Raw genomic sequence first — 21,190 nt, 5'->3', positions numbered from 1 at the left:
CTGTGCATCAGCCCATGTCCAGATATTGTTTTAAGCCTTGCTGTATGCTGGCACAGGTTACTTCATCTACTTAGCAACTGAGATTTGAATACAATACATTCATCAATGAAAATACAAATTAAAATGGTAACAAGATACTTGATCATGGCCAATGATCATGCTTTGGCACAAAAAGCTACTGTGAAGAATAACCGATATCCTGAAGCTAGGATGTGTCATCTCCAACAAGCACAATGATCTTCCTTGTTTCAGTTATTGATCCAAACCCCAAATTGTCTTACCCTCAACTCCCATGGAGATCAGTTTTTGCAGAGTTCCCTGATGCCACATTCAATTAAATGCTGCCTGTGTGCATTGTCATATCTTATCATAGGCAATCACTTCAGTCCCATATCTGGGATTCAGCTCTTTTGTCATACTTGGCCAAGTTATCTCAACAAAAATCTGGCTTCTTTGACAGTGTCATAAAGAAACCAACATAGATGACCCATAGATGGCTGAAAAATTGTGCTATTTTCTAATGAAGGTTTCAAATTAAAAACTGTACATGTTATATAATCTTTTAAACTATGTTTATTTTTCTCTCTCCTTTGAACTGGAAGCCCAGAAAAAAATACTATGTTTCATAATTACAGTGATTTACAAAACATAGTTTTGTTAATTCAATATGTTCAAAGAAATTCCTTCAAAGCCTGCATTTATCTACATTTGTCTTCATCAAAAGTCTACATTTTTGTTTGTTCATCTGCAAATTGGCAGAATGAAGCTTATCTAATTCCAGACCATAACTGTAAACATGAGACACAGATGGTGACGAGGGGGCATACAGGAATGAGATACATTGCCTGATTAAGTGGGATCACAACAACAACGTCAGTAAGACCAAGGAATTGATTGTGGACTTTGTAAAAAGGAAGTTGAGGGAATACGCAGCAGTCTTCATTGAGGGGTCAGCAGTGGAAAGGGCAAGCAATTTCAAGTTCCCGGGCACCAACATCTCTGAATATCTAACATGGGCCCAACATATTGATGGAATTACAAAGAAGGCACGTGATTGGTTGTATTTCATCTGGAGTTTGAGGAGATATGTCATGTCATGAAAGACTCCAGCAAATTTCTACAGATGTACCGTGAAGAGCATTCTAACTGGCCATATCACCGTCTTGTCAAGAGTGGCCACTGCACTGGATCAGAAAAAGCTGCAGAAGGTTGCAAGCTCAGCCAGCTCCACCATGGGCACCAGCATCAACATCGTCAAAAGGCAATATCTCAAAAAAGTTGGGTTCAGCATAAAGGACCCCCATCACCCAGGACATGCTCTCTTCTCATTCCTATCCAGAGGAGATACAGGAATCTGAAAACATACACTAGACATCTTCAGAACAGCCCTACATATGTATGTGCTCTTCTGCACACCACATTTGGAGCATTTTGTTATTTGAGTTACTGTCACTTTTGTCAGCTTGAACTAGTCTAGTCATTCTCCTCTGACCTCTTTCATTAACAAGACATTTTCACCACTCACTGGATGTTTTGTTTTGGTTTTCATGCTATTTTCTGCAACTTCTAGAGACTATTGTGCATGAAAATCCCAGGAGATCAGCAGTTTCTGAGATACCTAAACCACCCTGTCTGGAACTAACAATCATTCCATGGTCAAAGTCACTTAGATCTTATTTTTTGCAATTCTGATGTTCAGTCTGAACAACTGAACCTCTTGACTATAGCTGCATGCTTTTATGCAATAAGTTGCTGATTATATATTTGCATTAATGAGCGGGTGTATGAATGTACCTAATAAAGTGGCCACTGAATGTCTATATTCTATTGTAATTGATAGTTTTTTGTTACTTATTGCACAGTACTGCTGCCACAAAGCAACAAATTTCATGACATATGCCAATGACATTAAACTTGATTCTGATCCAAATACACCACATCCATTGATTCTTCCTATCTATTTAGTTACTAGATCCTTAAAAAACTCCAGTAGATTAGTTGAACAAGAATTCACTTCACTCAATTTACTTTACTACACTGACTCAACGAAGTTGTGTTGTTATTATAATCAGTACAGACGCTAGCATTCTCTATAATTTACATTAGGTTAACATTTTGTAAGTTACCGAATTTTTTCCTCCCTTCTTTCTTATGCAGTAGAATCACATTCGCCATCTCCAATCCGAAGGAACAATTCCAGAATGTGAAGAAGAAATATTATTGAGCTGAAATATTAACTCAGTATCTCTCTCTACGAGTGCTGCCTATAGGAATGTCAGTACATTATACAATTTGTTTATTCAACTTCTGTAGCATTTTGCTTTTGACATACTGTAGGTAATTAGTGAAACAACTATGTGAGGAAAAGCCATTTTATACAACTTCCAGTTATGACTCAGTATGGACCGACTGAGGAATAATGGATTCAAATTCAACAGTAAACCTCGAAATAATTTGCAGACTATGGGATGATCGGTCTGCAACGGGACTAACTTAATTGGTCATGCATTAAGGCAGCAAAAACTTGGCAAGTCAAAAAGCCTTTTAAACTATTTTTTGGGGAAGGGAATTATCAATTTTTTGGGACAAAGCCTTGCATCAACACTGATGACAGGTTTTGATCCGAAATGTTGACAATTTCTTTACCGCAACAGATACTGCCTAGCCCATAAAGTCCCTCCAGCAGATTGCTTCTTTTTTGACTACAAGTTTCAGCATCTATGGTCGGTTGGGTTCCCTTCTCTACGATTCTACAGTAATTTGGGCGTATAATTATTGGGGAGAAATAATACAGAAAATATTGGAAGTTCTCAGTCGGTCATGGGATGGGGGGGAACAGTTAACCTGGTCATTGACATATCACTCAAATGGAAGAGTGAGGCAAGAAGCAGGACGGTAACAGTTCAATAGGTCGAATAGTAACTTTCTGCGATTTCTGCAGCCTTGTTCAAATTTCTCCGTCTCAATCAGGTATCTCCCCAATACTAACCTGCCGCCCCACTCCCCCCATCAGTCTCACAGCTGACGGTCCAGTTAATGCAACAGCGATCTCTCAACACTCGGACTGCCCGATGCTCCCGGGCCTGAGCTCATCTGCCCACCCGGTCGCTGCCATCAGCCTCACTCACCCGGCACATCCTCAGCATCGGGCTCAGACTCGGGCTCCAGCGCCATCTCCGCCCACTACCGCCGGCTGCCGACCCGGAAGTAAACAAACCCACCGGCCCCTGGCAACGAAACTGGCGGCCGCACCGCCATCTGGCGGACGGGAAGGTGTACTGCGGTCACTGGCGTCCCCGTGAATTACAAAATCCCAACTCAGCAGATCAGGCAGCATCTGTGGAAATGAATAACAATCTACGTTTCGGGCCGAGATCCTTCTCCAGGACCGGGAAGGAAGGGGAAAGACGCTAGAACGAAAAAAGTGGAGGAGGGAGAGGAAGGCTAGCTGGAAGGTGACAGGTGAAGCCAGGTGGGGAGGAAAGGTAAAGGGCTGGAGAAGAAGTAATATGATAGGAGAGGAGAGTGGACCACAGGAGTAAGGAATGGAGGAGGGGCACAGGGGAAGGTGGTAGGCAGGTGAGAAGAGGTAAAAGGTCAGAGTAGGGAACAGACAAGGGCGGAAGATTTGTTTGCCAGAAGGATAAATCGATATTTAATCCATCAGGTTGGGACGCTAACCAGACAGAATATAAATTGTAGCTCCTGCACCCAGAGGGTGGCCTCACCTTGTGCCAAGACGACGTGAACAGAAATGGGAATAGGAATTAAGTCGTTTTTTCCGCTTCTGCAGGATGGTACTCAACGAAGCAGTATCCCAATTTACGACTTGTCTCACTAATGTAGAGGAGGCCACATCGAGAGCACCTGACACAATAGACAACCCCAGCTGATCTGCAGGTGAGGTGTTACCTCACCTGAAAGTACTGTTTGCAGGTAAACTGGTGCAGGGGGCAGTGCTTTAGGTTCTTGGTTCATTGGGATTCTTCTGGGGGAGGTGTGACCTATTCAAAAGTGACGGGTTGCATCTGAACCCAAGGGGAGCCAATATTCTCCCGGGAGGTTTGCTGGAGCTGTTGGGGAGGGTTTACATTAATTTGGCAGGGGGGTGGGAACTGGGGTGAAGGGACTCAGGAAAGGATGGTTGGTAAAAAAAAAAAGCAAAGATAGCATGCAATCAGACTGAAGGAAGGGCGGGTAGATAGGATAAAATTGCAGCCAAGAGTGTGAGTATCCATACATTAGGGTTGCAGAATCAAAAAGGGCCGCAATTGCAGTGCTCAAACTGTTCTATCTCAATGCATGGAGTATAGAAATAAAGTGGATGATCTTAAACATTAAAAATCTACACACATTACAGGCCCTTTGGCCCACAAATTTGTGTCAACCATGTAACTGACTCTAGAAGCTGCCTAGAATTTCCCTAATGCATAGCCCTCTATTTTTCTAAGCTCCATGTGCCTATCTAATATTCTCTTAAAAGACTCTATGTATCCACCTCTACTACCTTCATTGGCAGTGCATTCCATGCACCCACCACTCTTTGTGTGAAAAATTTACCTTTGACATCCCCATTGTACCTATTTCCAAGCACCTTAAAACTATGCCCCCTCATGTTAGCCATTTCAGCCCTGGAAAAAAGCCTCTGGCTATCCACATGATCAATGCCTCTCATCATCTTGTACACCTCTATCAGGTCACCTCTCATCCTCTGTCGCTCCAAGGAGAAAAGGCCGTGTTCACTCAATCTATTCTCATAAGGCATGCTCCCCAATCCAGACAACATCCTTGTAAATCTCCTCTGCACTCTCTCTATAGTATCCACATCTTTCCTGTAATGAGGTGACCAAAACTGAGCACAGTACTCCAAGTGGGGTCTAACTAAGATCGTATATAGCTGTAACATTACCTCACAGCTCTTGAACTCAATCCCATGGTTGATGAAGGTCAACATACCATACGCCTTCTTAACAACACTGTCAATCTACGCAGCAGTTTTGAGTGTCCTATAGACCCCACAGACCCCAAAATCTCGCTGATCCTCCACACTGCCAAGAGTCTTACCATTAATATTATATTCTGTCTTCAAATTTGACCTACCAAACTGAACCACTTCACACTTAAAGGCAACACAACCTCGACCATCCCATGTTACTTCACTCCTGATGAAGGGTTTCAGCCCGAAACATCGTCACTACCTCCTCCCATAGATGCTGTCTGGCCTGCTGAGTTCTGCCAGCATTTTGTGTTTTCACTTCACACTTATCTGGGTTGAACTCCATCTGCCAATTCTCAGCCCAGTTCTGCATCTTAACGATGTCCCTCTGTAATCTGACAACCATCCAGACTATCCACAACACCCCCAACTTTTGTGTCATCAGCAAGCTTACTAACTCACCTTTCTACTTCCTCAGCTAGGTCAATTATAAAAATCACAAAGAGGAGGAGTCCCAGACAGATTCTCGCAGAACACCACTGGTCACCGATCTCCATGCAGAATACAAACCACCCACAACCACCCTTTGCCTTCTGTGGGCAAGCCAATTCTGGATCCACAAAGCAAGGTCTCCTTGGATCCCATGCCTCCTTACGTTCTGAAGGAGTGTTGCATGGGGAACCTTATCAAATGCCTTACTGAAATCCATATACACTACATCCACTGACCTTCATCAATATGTTTTGTTACATCCTCAAAGAATTCAATCAGGTTCGTAAGACATGACCTGCCCTTGACAAAGCCATGCTGACTATCCCTAATCAGATTATGTCTCTCCAAATGCTCATAAATCCTGCCTCTTGGGATCTTCTCCAACAATGTGCCCACCACTGAAGTAAGACTCACTGGTCTATAATTTCCTGTGTTATCTGTACTCCCTTTCTTGAATAAGGGAACAACGTTTGCAACCTTCCAATCCTCTGGTACTTCTCCTGTCCCTACTGATAATAAAAAGATCATTGCCAGAGGTTCAGCAACCTCCTCCTTTGCTTCCCACAATAGCTTAGGGTATATCTCATCTGGTCCCAATGACCTATCTAAATTAATACCTTTCAAAAGCTCCAGCACATCCTCTTTCTTAATGTCCATACATTCAAGTGTTTCAGTCCGCTGTAAATCATCCCCACAATTGCCAAGGTCCTTTTCACTAGTGAATACTGAAGCAAAATATTCATTAAGTACCTCCACTACCTCCTCCAGCTGCATGCACATGTTTCCACTCTCACTCTTGTTTGGTCCTGTTCTCACATGGCTCATCCTCTTGCTCTTCACATATTTGTAAAATGCCTTGGGGTTTCCCTTAATCCTGCTCATCTAGGTCTTCTCATGGCCCCTTCTACCTCTCCTAATTTCATTCTTAAGCTCCTTCCTGGCACCCTTGTAATTTTCTGGAGCTCTAACGGTACCTAGTTTTTTTGAACTTTTCGTAAGCTTTTCTTCTTAACTGGATTTGCTGCATCCTTTGTCCAGCATGGTTCTTTTACCTTTTCCTGCCTCAGTGGAACAGACCAATGCAGAATGCCATGCAAATATTCCCTGAACATTTGCCACATTTCCCAGAGTGGTGTATTTCCCTGAGATGTTCGCAATTTATGTCCCCAAATTCCTGCCTAATAAGATCATATTTCTCCCTACCCCAATTAAATGTTTTCCCAAATTTTCTACTCCTATCCCTCTCCAGTGCTATGGTAAAGGAGATAGAGCTGTGATCATTACCTCCAAAATGTTATCCCATCGTGCGATCTGGCACCTGACTAGATTCATTTCCCAATACCAGATCAAGTACAGCCTCTCCTCTAGTCAACTAATCTACATATTGTGTCAGGAAACCTTCCTGAACACACCTAATAAACTCTACCCCATCTAAACCCCTTGCTCTAAGGAGATGCCAGTCAATATTAGAAAAGTAAAATCTCCCATCACAGCAACCCTATTACTGCTCAGGAATCTGCCTCCTTATCTGCTCCTCAGTGTTTCTCTTACTATTGGAGGTCTATAAAAAAACATCCAGTACATCTTGTTGCAGTGTTATAGATTGTCAGGTATGATGTTATGGCCATCACTAAATTGTGGCTCAAGAATGATTGTAATTGGGAACTGAACGTCCAAGGTTATCATACGAGTAACATTTGATAGCTCTGAAACATAGAAATATAGAAAATCTACAGCACAATACAGGCCCTTTGGCCCACTAAGTTGTGCCGAACATGTCCCCACCTTAGAAATTACTAGACTTACACTTAGCCCTCTATTTTTCTAAGCTCCAGGTTTTGGACTACCTATCCAAAAGTCTCTTAAAAGACCCAATTATATCCACCTCCACCACCATTGCCAGCAGCCCATTCCACTCACTCACCACTCTCTGAGTGAAAAAACTTACCCCTGACATCTCCTCTGTACCTACTACCCAGCACCTTAAACCTGTGTCCTCTTGTGGCAACCATTTCAGCCCTGGGAAAAAGTCTCTGACTATCCACACAATCAATGCCTCTCATCATCTTATACACCTCTATCAGGTCACCTCTCATCCTCCAATGCCCCAAGGAGAAAAGGCTGAGTTCACTCAACCTATTCTCATAAGGCATGCTCACCAATCCAGGCAACATCCTTGTAAATCTCCTCTGCACTCTCTCTATAGTATCCACATCCTTCCTGTAATGAGACCAGAACTGAACACAGTACTCCAAGTGGGGTCTGATCAGGGTCCTATATAGCTGCAACATTACCTCTCGGCTCCTAAATTCAATTCCACGATTTATGAAGGCCAATACACCATACACATTCTTAACCACAGAGTCAACCTGTGCAGCAGCTTTGAGTGTCCTATGGACTCAGACCCCAAGATCCCTCTGATCCTCCACACTGTCAAGAGTCTTACCATTAATACAATATTCTGCCATCATATTTGACCTACCAAAATTAACCACTTCACATTTAACTGGGTTAAACTCCATCTGCCACTTCTCAGCCCAGTTTTGCATCCTATCAATGTCCCACTGTAACCTCTGAGAGCCCTCCACACTATCCACAACACCTCCAACCTTTGTGTTATCAGCAAACTTACTAACCCATCCCTCCACTTCCTCATCCAGGTCATTTATAAAAATCACAAAAGATTAAGGGTCCCTGAGGCACACCACTGGTGACTGACCTCCTTGCAGAATATGACTAGTTTTTATTGTGATTAGTTTTTTTTTATTTTAACCCGCACAGTTACCTGAATTTTATGTTCTATTTGAGGTTATTCTGGACCAGCACTCAGTCCTGGATTCGAGTTCTGTTGAACTACCATTCTGTGTGTTCAAGTCCTGAGTAAGTGAGCTCTCAGTTTGATTATTCCCTGTGTTATTCTTCAAATAAATCTTCATTGTTAATTTCTACCAATGAGTTCTGAGCTTACTCTGCACCTGGGTCTGCTCATCTGAAGATGGTTACAGCAGGACTCTGCCAATCGTGGACCCAGTGGAGATTGAATAACTTCACAGGGCGAAGGCCTGCCAAGGACTGGCAGTTAGAAGACATGAACAGTTACTCCAGGAGATACTTGCATCAATGCAGAAGGACTGTGAGACTGTTAGACAGGATTCATGTTCCTCAGGAATGGAGTCTGATTTCAAGCATTCGCCTATGTGATCCCAGAACTACCATGGAATATCAATTAACATTCCGGCCCCAGCGTGGTACAATGGGGACACTGAGTCTTGCTGCAGGTTCTTAAATCAATGCTCTCAAGCCTTTGAATTGCCACCCACAAAGTTCTCCTAGGACGGAAGTAAGGTGGCATATATAACTTGCCTCCCTTCGGGTAGGGCCCTTTCGTGGGCAGCTGCTTTATGGGAGAAGGATGCTCCCGTGTGTTCTGATATAAATTTATTTCTAAGACTGATGAGGAGAGTATTTTTTCATCCTGCCTGGGGCTCAGATGCAGCCAGCAGAATCCTCCAGCTGCATCTCAGAGTGAGATCTGTGGCCACCTATTTCATTGATTTCTGTACTCTGGTGGCAGAGAGCGGGTGCAACAATGAGGCTTTGGTTGCTCTGTTCAGTCAGGATTAAATGATTAGTTCAAAGACATTCTTGTGACCAGGGACCAGGTGGAGAATTTGTAGAAACTTATGGACATGGACATAAGAATCAACAACTGCATTTCTGAAAGAAGGAAGGAGAGATGTGGCAAGTTCTCCTGGAGGGCCAGTTCTCAGAACTATCCAATGTCTACCCCAGTTCCTCAATCCAATAACCATTGCAGATCCCTACAGTCATCTCTGGAAGAGCCCATGCAACTTGGAAGAACCCGGGTCTCTCCAGCAGAGCGAGAGATGTACGAAGTCTTGCTTATACAGTGGTAAGACCAGCGACTTCTGAGTCACCTACCCGAGTTGTCAGGAAACTCTCAGGTTCATAAATTAAGGAGGAGAATCTTCAGGACATCTCAGATCGGGTGCAAGTTATTCTCGAGAGGGAGGGCAAGAACCCAGATGTTGTGGTCCATGTAGGGACCAGTGACATGGGTAGGATGAGTGAGGGGGTCCTGCGTAATGAGTTCAGAGAGTTAGGTGCGAAGCTGAAGGGCAGGACCTCCAGGGTAACAATCTCAGGATTGCTACCTGTGCCACGTGCGAGTGAGGCAAGGAACAGAAGGATTATACAGATGAATACGTGGCTGAGAGGATGGTGCAGGAGGGAGGGCTTCAGGTTTTTAGATAATTGGGCTTTGTTCCAGGGAAGGTGGGATCTGTTCCGACGGGACGGTTTACACCTGAACTGGAGCGGTACTAACATTCTTGCAGGAGAGTTCGCTAGTGCTTCTCGGGGGGGGGGGGGGGGGGGTTAAACTAAATTTGCAGGGGGCAGGGATCCAGAATGCGAGAGAGGATAGCAAGATGAAGAATAAAGGACAGGTGGGGACTACACGGTTCTGGAATATTAAGTGTGTAGTAGAGAAAGGTGAGGCGGAACAAGTGATAAGGAGGACACATGTACAGGGGGATGGTCTGACGGAATATGGAGTTAAATGTGCAGAAAGAATAAGTAAATTTAGGAAGGACAACAAAATTCAAGGGGCGTATAGCCTGATGGGAGTTCGGGGAGCTGGGTTAAGCACAATAGGCAGCGATTTAAACAGAGAGAGGAAAAATGGGCTAAAAATTCTATATCTGAATGCACAAAGTGTCAGAAATAAGGCGGATGAGCTTGAAGCTCAGGTATGAATGGGTAACTATGATGTTGTTGGGATAACGGAGACATGGCTGCAGGGAGATCAGACCTGGGAAATGAATGTACAAGGGTATACGTGCTATCGTAGGGACAGAAATGTGGGCAGAGGGGGTGGGGTGGCCCTGTTGGTGAGGAATGAGATTCAGTCCTTTGCAAGAGGGGACATAGGATCAGGAGAAGTAGAGTCTGTGTGGATAGAACTGAGGAACAGTAAGGGCAAAAAGACCCTAATGGGTGTTGTCTACAGGCCACCGAACAGTAGCATGAATTTTGGGTGCATGTTGAATAGGGAGTTAACATTGGCATGTGGCAAAGGTAATGTCGCAGTAGTTATGGGGGATTTCAACATGCAGGTGAATTGGGAGAATCAGGTTGGTGCTGGACCCCAGGATAGGGAGTTTGTAGAGTGCCTACGGGATGCATTCTTGGAACAGCTTGTACGAGAGCCGACCAGGGACAAGGCTATTTTGGATTTAGTCTTGTGTAATGAACAGGATTTGATAAGCGATCTTGAAGTAAAGGAGCTATTAGGAGGTAGTAACCATAACATGATAAGTTCTTATCTGCAATTTGAGAAGGATAAGGGCAGCTCGGAGGTGTCAGTGTTGCAGTTGAACAGGGGAAACTATGGAGCCATGAGGGAGGAGCTGGCCAAAGTTGACTGGACGGATATCCTAGCAGAAAAGACAGTGGAACAGCAATGGCAGGTATTCTTGGGAATAATGCACAAGGTGCAAAATCAGTTCATCCCCCGGAGAAGGAAGGATTCAAAGGGGGGAAAGGGGCCACAGTGGTTGACAAAGGAAGTCAGAGATTGCATAGCATTAAAAAAAAGGAAGTATGACAGAGCTAAGGTGAGTGGGAGGACAGATGATTGGGAAATTTTTAAGGAACAACAGAACTTAACTAAAAAGGCAATACAGGGGGAAAAAATGAGGTACGAATGCAAGCTAGCCAGGAATATAAAGGAGGATAGCAAAAACTTTTTTAGTTATGTGAAGAGAAAGAAGATAGTTAAGAACAATGTTGGGCCCTTGAAGAATGAGTTGGGTGAAATTATTATGGGAAACAGAGAAATGGCAGAAGAATTTAATAAGTACTTTAGATCTGTCTTCACTAGGGAAGACACAAGCAATCTCCCAGATGTATGGATGGGCCAAGGACATAGGGTAACAGAGGAAATGAAACAGATTGACATTAGGAAGGAAACAGTGATGAGTAGACTGATGGGACTGAAGGCTGACAAATCCCCAGGTCCAGATGGTCTGCATCCTAGGGTACTAAAGGAGGTGGCCCTGGAAATTGCGGATGCATTGGTAATCATTTTCCAATGTTCCTTAGATTCAGGATCAGTTCCTGAGGATTGGAGAATGGCTAATGTTATCCCACTTTTTAAGAAAGGAGGGAGGGAGAAAACAGAGAATTATCGTCCTGTCAGCCTAACATCAGTAGTGGGGAAGATGCTAGAGTCCATTATTAAAGATGAATTAGTGGCATATCTAGATAGCAGTGATAGGATTGGGCCGAGCCAGCATGGATTTACCAAGGGCAAATCATGCTTGACTAATCTATTGGAGTTTTTCGAGGATGTAACCAGGAAGTTAGACAAGGGAGATCCAGTGGATGTAGTGTACCTCGATTTTCAGAATGCATTTGATAAGGTCCCTCATAGGAGATTGATGGGTAAAATCAGAGCTCATGGCATTGGGGGGAAGATATTGACATGGATAGAAAACTGGTTGGCAGATAGAAAGCAAAGGGTAATGGTGAATGGGTGTTTCTCGGAATGGCAGGTGGTGACTAGTGGGGTGCCACAGGGCTCGGTATTGGGACCACAGCTGTTTACGATTTACATAAACGATTTAGATGAAGGCATTGAGAATAACATCAGCAAGTTTGCTGATGATACTAAGCTGGGTGGCAGTATGACATCTGATGAGGATGTTAGGAGAATTCAGGGTGACTTGGATAGGCTGAGTGAGTGGGCAGATACTTGGCAAATGACATTTAATGTGAATAAGTGTGAGGTTATCCACTTTGGGAGTAAGAACAGGAAGGCAGATTATTATCTGAACGGTGTAGAGTTAGGTAAGGGAGAAATACAAAGAGATCTAGGAGTCCTTGTTCATCAGTCACTGAAGGTGAATGAGCAAGTGCAGCAGGCAGTGAAGAAGGCTAATGGAATGTTGGCCTTTATTACAAGGGGAATTGAGTACAAAAGCAAGGAAATTATTTTGCATTTGTACAGGGCCCTGGTGAGACCACACCTGGAGTATTGTGTACAGTTTTGGTCTCCAGGGTTAAGGAAGGACATCCTGGCTATAGAGGAAGTGCAGCGTAGATTCACGAGGTTAATTCCTGGGATGTCCGGACTGTTTCACGCAGAGAGGTTAGAGAGATTGGGCTTGTACACGTTGGAATTAAGGAGATTGAGAGGGGATCTGATTGCAACATATAAGATTATTAAGGGATTGGTCAAGATAGAGGCAGGAAATATGTTCCAGATACTGGGAGAGTCCAGTACCAGAGGGCATGGTTTGAGAATAAGGGGTAGGTCATTTAGGACAGAGTTAAGGAAAAACTTCTTCTCCCAGAGAGTTGTGGGGGTCTGGAATGCTCTGCCTAGGAAGGCAGTGGAGGCCAATTCTCTGGATGCTTTCAAGAAGGAGCCAGATAGGGATCTTATGGATAGAGGAATCAAGGGATATGGGGACAAGGCAGGAACCGGGTATTGATAGTAGATGATCAGCCATGATCTCAGAATGGTGGTGCAGGCTCAAAGGGCCAAATGGTCTACTTCTGCACCTATTGTCTATTGTCTATTGTCTACTGAGAATGCAATGCTTTCAAGTCTCACTCCCATCTTGTTGAGTCCCAGAGTGATTTTACCATTCCTATTATCTTGGGAGAAACATAAACATTCTGTGAGAACCTTGGTAGACTCTGGTTCAGCAGGGAATTTTTTTGGACATTCGACTGACAGAGAGAATCCAGATTCCTAAGATACACCTCAACCAGCCTATCTCTGCTACAGCCCATTGGAACCTAGACAAATCTTTTATCTTTCCATTGCTCTCTAGTTGACTATTGAAAAGCATAAGGAAATGATTCAATTCCATTTTATTCATCCTCTAGACACTCCTCTAATCCTTGGTTATCTGTGGTTACATCTTCAAAGTCCTTGGATTAACTTCTCTTCTAACACCATTTAGATTTAGTTAACCCTATGCTGGAATATGTGCCTTCCTAGAGGTTCCAAGAGGCCTGTCCAAGTTTTAGTGATCTGCTATGAATCGTATTAAGTCATCAGTCCAGTTGCTTTCTGACTCCTCAAGACTGGACTTGAACTCAACAGAGTTGTCTAGAGTGCCTTCGGAGTATTCAGATTTGTTGGAGGTGTTCAGCAAGAGGAGAGTCATTACACTTCTCCCATATAAAGACTACAATTGTGCCACCAATTTACCATCTGGTGTGTGTCCTCCCTGGGGAAGGCTCTACCTTGTCCACTCCCAAGAGGCAAGCTATGGAGGATTACATTAAGAAGGCTTTGACCTCTGGGTTTATCTGACCATCCACTTCACTTGCCAGAGTGGGGGTTCTTTTTCATATCCAAGAAGGATGGCGGACTGAGACCATATACAGATTACAGATGTCTAAACAGAATAACTATTAAGAATTGGTACCCACTTCCTCTAATGAGCACAACACTTGATTTATTACAATGTGCCATGGTATTCACGGAGCAGGAGTCTGAGGTGAGTGTCCCTGCTGCTAGTAAGTTAGTTAAGAGATGCAAGCAGACATGGTCTAAGGCAAGGTTGAGTTCAATGGCCATCTGTCTGAGACAGCAGGTTTGGCTTTCCACTCGGGACCTCCCCATGCGGGTGGAATCTCAGAAATTGGCTCCCAAATACATTGGCCCTTTTAAGGTCCTCCAAAAAATCAATCCAGTGACATATTGCTTATAAGTACCCAGAACCTTGCATATCCATCCCACCTTTCACGTCCCTTGCCTTAAGCCTGTACTTACCAGTCCCTTGGCTCCTGCTCCCAAGGCTCCTCCCCCTCCTCATTTGTCAATGGTCAACAGGTTTACACAGTTAGGTGACTACTGGACCCTCACTGTGTTCATGGCAAGACACAATATCTCATAGAGTGAGAAGGCGATGACCCAAAAGGAAAGATGTTGAGTTCCCTCTCAGGACATTTTGGACCCTCAGTTAATCATGGAATTTCATAATAGGTATCCTGATCACCCTGGTCCATCAAGAGCCACCCATGGAGGGGAGGGTTCCTATCATCAACCCTTTGGACCAACATGGGGCACCAGATAGTGGGTGGTCTTGACACCCCTAAAGAAATTTATTTGAGTTTCTTAGAGTTGTTTAATGACTACTTTTATCATCAACCTGTCACTGTGTTTTTTGAGATGCTCAATATGTGAACACAGTTTCGTTATTCTTCTCATTCTTAAGTGATTAGTTTTTGATTTTGACCTGTATGAGTTACCCGTGTTTTATTTTCTATTTAAGGTTCTTCTGAACCAGCGCTCATCGCTGAGTCTGGGATTCGAGCTCTGTGTGAACTTCAGTTCTGTGTGCGCAGGTCCTGAGTAAGTGTGCTCTTAGTTTGAATATTCCCTGTATTATTCTCTGAATAAATCTTCATTGGTAAGTGCTACTATCGAGCCCATAAGACTGTAAGATATAGGATCAGAATTATGCACTGGACACATCAAGTCTGCTCTGCCATTTCATTATGGCTGATCCATTTCCCTCTCAGCCCAATCTCCTGCCTTCTCCCCATACCCCTTCATGTCTAGACTAATAACAAATCTATCAAGCTCTGTCTTAAATATACTCAATGACTTGACCTCCACAGCTAGTTGTGGCAACAAATTCCACAGATTCTCTGCTCTCTGGCTATGGAAATTCCTCCTCATCTCCATTCTAAATGGACATCCTTCTATTCTGAGGCTGTGTCCTCTTGTCTTAGACTGCCCCACCATAGGAAGCATCCACTCCACATGCGCTCTGTCTAGGCCTTTTAACATTTGATAGGTTTCAGTGAGATCCCCCTACATTCTTCTGAATTCCAGGCCCAAAGCCATCAAACACTCCTTATATGATAAGCCTTTCCATCCAGGAATTATTTTCATGAACCTCCTACGAGCCCTCTCAGCACATCCTTTCTTAGATAAGAGGCCCCAAAACTGCTCACAATACTCCAAGTGAGGCTCACCAGTGCTTTATAAAGCCTCAACATTACATCCTTGCTTTTCTATTCCAGTCCTCTTGAATGCTCACCACCAACTCAACCTGCAAATTAACCCTAACTCCCAAGTTCCTTGGCACCTCAGATTTTTTCATTTTCTCTCCATTTAGAAAATAGTCTGTCCATTTAGTTCTTCTACCAAAGTGCATGACCACACACTTCCTGACAGTGTATTTCATCTGCCAATCCTTTGCCTATTCTCCTAATCTGTCCAAGTCCTTCTGTAGCCTCTCCACTTCCTCAAAACTACCTGTTCCTCCATCTATCTATATATCACCGCAAACTTGACCACAAAGCCATCAATTCTGTCATCCAAGTCAGTGGCATACAATATAAAAAGAATCGGTCCCAACACAGATCCCTGTGGAACATCACTCGTTACCGGCAGCCAACCAGAAAAGGCTAACGTTATTCCCACTCTTTGCTTCTTGCCAATCGCCAATGCTCTATCCATGCTAGTATACTTCCTGTAATACCAAGGGTGTTTAACTTGATAAGCAGCTTCATATGTGGCACCTTGTCAAAGGCCTTCTGAAAATCCAAGTACACAAGATCACTGATTTTCCTGCTCTATTCTCTATATCCCCATGACTGTGTGACTAGGCATAGCTCAAATACCATCTATAAATTTGCTGATGATACGACCATTGTTGGTAGAATCTCAGATGGTGACGAGAGGGCATACAGGAGCGAGAAATGCCAACTAGTGGAGTGGTGCTGCAGCAACAACCTGGCACTCAACGTCAGTAAGACAAAAGTGGTGATTGTGGACTTCAGGAAGGGTAAGACGAAGGAACCTCATAGAAGGATCAGGAGTGGAGAGAGTGAGCAGTTTCAAGTTCCTGGTGTCAAATCTCTGAGGATCTAACTTGGTCCCAACATATCGATGTAGTTATAAAGAAGGCAAGACAGTGGCTATACTTCATTAGGAGTCCGAAGAGATTTGGTATGTCAACAAATAACTCAAAAACTTCTGTAGATGTACTGTGGAGAGCATTCTGACTGGCTACATCACTGTCTGGTATGGGGGGTGGGGGGGGGGGCGGTCACTGCACAGGACTGAAAGAAGCTACAGAGGGCCATAAATTTAGTCAGCTCCATCCTGGATACTAGCCTACAAAGTACCCAGGATATCTTCAACTTCAAGGAGCAGTGTCTCAGAAAGGCAGTGTCCATTATTAAGGACCTCCAGCATCCAGAGCATGCCCTTTTCTCATTGTTACCATCAGGCTGGAGGTACAGAAGCCTGAAGGCACACACTCCGTGGTTCAGGAACAGCTTCTTCCCCTCTGCCATCCAATTCCCAAATGGGCATTGAACCCTTGGACACTACCTTACTTTTTAAATATATTTTATTTCTGTTTGTTGCATGATTTTTAATCTATTCAATATATATATATATATACTGTAATTGTTTATTTATTATTATTATTATTATTATTTTATTTTATGTTTTTTTCTTTTATATTATGTATTGCCCTTGAACTGCTGTTGCTAAGTTAATAAATTTCATGACACATGCCAGTGATAATAAGCCTGATTCTGATTCTGATTGTCTATCCTGCTTGTTATTTCTTCAAAGAATTCCACAGATTTGTCAGGCAAGAATTTCCCTTGCAGAAGCCATGCTGACTTTGCCCAATTTTATCATGTACCTCCAAGTACCATGAGACCTCATCCTTAACAATCGGTTCCAACATCTTCCCAACCACTGAGGTCAGATTAACTGGCCTATTATTTCCTTCCTTCAGCCTCTCTCTCTCTTCTTGGAGAGTTGAAGGACTTTTGCAATTTTTCAGTCTTCTGGAATCATGCCAAAATATATTGATTCTTGAAAGATCATTACTAATGCCTCCACAAACCCTTTAGCCACCTCTTTCAGAACCCTGGGTTGTACTCCATCTGGTCCAGATGACTTATCTATCTTCAGACCTTTCAGTTTCCCAAGCCCTTCTACCTAGTAATGGCAACTTCACTCACTTCTGACCCCTGGCACTCTCGAACTTCTGCATACTGCTAGTGTCTTCTACAGTGAAAACTGATGCAAAATATTTATTCAGTTCATCTGCCATTTCCTCATCCCCAGTTACTACCTCTACCTTTCCAGCAGTCTGATTTCTACTCTTACTTCTCTTTTACACTTTATCATCTTTTTCTTCTTTATGATTTCATTAGCTGCCTTCTATTGCTTTTTATAAGCTTCCCAATCTAACTTCCCACTAATTTTTGTTCTATTATATTCCCTCTCTTTGGTTTTTATGTTTAATTAGTCTCCTCTTGTCAGCCATGGTTGTGTCATCCTGCCTTTAGAATATCTTTTCTTCTTTGGGATGTATCTATCCTGCGTCTTCCAAATTGCTTCCAGAAACTTCAGCCATTAGGGTTAGGGTTAGCTCTTTAAACAAGTCCTCATACTTTTTCATCAAGTCACTGTATTCTGATTCTGTGTCACAGTCCAGGACTAAGAATCTTTTCACCAAATTCAGTCTCTCACAGGCAGATAAACCCAGTATTAACTGTACATTCTTTGGCACCACCACAAATGAAAGCGTATGCACAAATTTTTTGTGTGATACTTTTGCCACACATGTTCCTTTAACTGGAATGCCTGCACCTGGATACCTAGTCACTTTTATATTTGTCTTATGTAACTTTGGTCTTGGCTTTAACGCATTAAACTCAGATTCTGCAAGAACATTTACTTGTGCTCCAGTATCCAGTTTAAACAGAATATTATTTTTGTTCACTTGCAATGGAATTGTCCAGTCATTCTTACTTTGTTTGTTTTCACAAAGTACGTCTACATAAAACTCCTCACGTTCATTTTCAAGCACTGCATTTACTTCTTGTATTTTCTTTCTACTTCTGCAACAGCGTGAAAAATGATTACTTTTATCACAGTCGTTGCACATTTTCCCATGTGCTGGACGCTGTTTTAGCCAATGCTGCTGCCCACAGTGATCACACAGCTTTTTTCTCTCAGATGACGTCTTGCTCTCTGTCGGTTTTGTTGTCTTATTACTTTTTCTAATATGTTCACTCTTCCTCACAGCATCTTCGTTGCAGCTCTCAATGAAAAGTTCTTTAACCTGTGACGTCACAGTTTCCGAAGCTTTGCAGAGCATCAAAGCTTTTTCCAAGTTTAAGTCTTGTTCTCTTAACAGTCTTTCTCTCAGACCATTATCCAGAATGCCATAAACAATTCTATCTTTAACGAGAGAGTCTGTGAGTTCTCCAAACTCACATGTTTTAGTCCAGTAATAGTTTCACCAGCTCTCTGCGTACATGTAAAAAATCTATGCCGCTCATACGTCACATTACGCTTCGGTACACAAAATGCTTCAAATTTGTCCATTATCGATTTTAACTTTAAATTATCTCCATTTTCAAAAATAAAATTATTATATACCTCAATTATGTTGTCACCTATTACAAGGAGTAGAAGCACAGCTTTTGTTTTTTTCCGGTTTTCGATCCACAATGATCACTGATAAGTACAATTCAAAACACTGCTTAAATTTTCTCCAGTTCTCAGCTACGTTCCCAAGCAATTGAAGTGTCGGTAGAGGCTGCAGGCCTTCCATTTGTAAAACTGTTAGCAAACACCAAAACAGTTCGAACTCTTTTTTCAGAAAATTATCTTTGATTCTCCCATGTTAGGAAACATATTATTCTTCCAGACTGACTTCTGACACTATGTTATGTTCTTTATATTCATACGTACCGTGGGTTACTAATAAATAAACATCTTCTGGAAGAAATAGAACTTTTACTTAACAACAACCACAACATGTTTACAATAGCATGTTTCTCAATCTTTCTATCATCCCTGCACATACTCAGAACTCTCTCCAATCACATTCTTACATGTCATATCACCACACTTATAGCTGGGGAAGTAATGACCCCCCTCCTGTTAGACTGTTTGAAGTAACTTTTTTTTATTCTTTCTTACTTCTCTTCTAATATTTGTATATCTGTGCACTTGTATTACTACTGTGACACTATGATTTCCTTTGGCATCAATGAAGTATCTATCTAAGGTCACTTCCATAACTTAGTAAAGTTTTAAACTGAAAATTATCAACCCCCAAAGATAGTTGTGCAGCCTGCATTTGCAGTCTTTCAACCTTATAGACTTCACATTGTAAAATAATGTGTTCAACTGTTTCATAATGATGACAAAAGCTACACATCCCAGAGTGATGGTTTCCAACAAGATATAAGGAATAATTAAGCATAGTATGCCCAATTCTAAGTCAAGTCAATATAATTCCTTCCTTTTTTGTTTCAGCCCTTCTCCCCTCAACACAACAGTTTTATGTATGCTTTAAAGGTGCTTCCTCTTACGCCCATTATCCCACAAGTCTTGCCATAATCCGCCAATCCTTAACACCACCAAACCCTTAGCTTCTCATTTGCTAAGTGGAAGGTCTATATCCACAGTTGAACCTTTAACAACTTTTTTTGGCCAAACAATAAACCCGCTCATTCCCCTCAACACTTCTATGTGCAGGAACCCATAAGAAGATAACATGTAAACCAATACTTGGAATATGAAATAAAGTTTGAAGAGCTTTTAGCCTACTGCTTGAATGACCTGTTTTAAGACTAGTCAAGACCAAAACAGAATCTGAACAATTACAAACTTGCAAGGACATGTTTCCTCCACCCACTGTAAGCACAAAAGAATGGCACCCAATTCTGCTATATACTGATAAATGGTTAGTAAGATCATTTTTATTATCTGTAATTATTACCTATGATTCAGACACAAAAAAAAGACACACTAACATTCCCAGTTAAATTATCTTTTGATCCATCAGTAAAAATGGTTAACATATCACAATAATTTTCCTTAACATATTGATAAACCAGGCATATCTTGATCCTTAGACTTTATTGAATCATGCAACCTAAAATCAACTAAAGTCATTGGAAAAAACCAAGGTGGAGTTACTGAAAAACCTACAGAGGGACATATTGCATAATTCAGCAAACCCATATTCCTAGTGTGATAGGAACCCAGCCACGTAAAGCTAAAAACACTCTTCTTGTGATGATCTCAACAGTCTTCCAACACACTTTTAGCAGGGTGATCATTTCTCTGCCCCCTCAAATTGATCCAGTATGTTAACATCAACTTCAGCCTCTGCAACTGTGAGAGCAATTGTCCCACTTCAACTGGTAAAGCTGAAATAGAATCGACTTTACTGCATCACAACACAGTCTTAAAGCCTGTGCTTGTATCACATCCAAACATTTTAAATTTGAAGATGTAGCTGATCCATAAGTCACACAGTCACAGTACAGATCTAATTAAATAAATATAGTTAACAGAGATTTTCGTGTAGCACCCCAAGAATTCCCACATAGATACTTAAGGATATTTAATGCTCATTTACATTTATCAGTTATTTTACTGATATAGTACTTCCATGTCAGCTTATTATCCAGCCACACGCCGAGAAATCTTACCACTGACACTTCTTATACGAAAATCATATAATTTCAAATCAAGTACAGTATATTGATCCTCTTTGTAAAATACATAACTTTTGTTTTAGCTACTAAAACTTAAAACACCATCTATTTGCCCACTGTTCAACCTTTAATCACTAACTGCATCCTATACACAGTTAAATTGAAATTTCTACCTCTAAACTATAAAGCTCCATTATTAGCGAAAAGTGATTTACCCAC

At 42.2% G+C, this 21,190-nt stretch overlaps 1 protein-coding gene across 2 annotated transcripts in view; it reads right to left on the bottom strand.

Moving 5' to 3' along the window:
• The window catches only part of rpgra (retinitis pigmentosa GTPase regulator a), an 86,344-nt gene extending 83,135 nt beyond the window's left edge, over positions 1 to 3,209 (bottom strand). For both annotated transcript variants that reach the window (XM_073045561.1, XM_073045562.1), the window contains exon 1: positions 3,129 to 3,209. In XM_073045561.1, the coding sequence (XP_072901662.1) occupies positions 3,129 to 3,174 (46 nt within the window). In that variant the 5' untranslated portion in view covers positions 3,175 to 3,209. The remainder of the gene's footprint in view (positions 1 to 3,128) is intronic.
• Between the last annotated feature and the right edge of the window lie 17,981 nt (positions 3,210 to 21,190).

The sequence above is a fragment of the Hemitrygon akajei genome, chromosome 5 (assembly GCF_048418815.1).
Source record: "Hemitrygon akajei chromosome 5, sHemAka1.3, whole genome shotgun sequence".
Taxonomy (NCBI): Eukaryota; Metazoa; Chordata; class Chondrichthyes; order Myliobatiformes; family Dasyatidae; genus Hemitrygon; species Hemitrygon akajei.
Note: the sequence above shows the minus strand (reverse complement) of the source record. Positions and strands in the feature narration are given on the sequence as shown.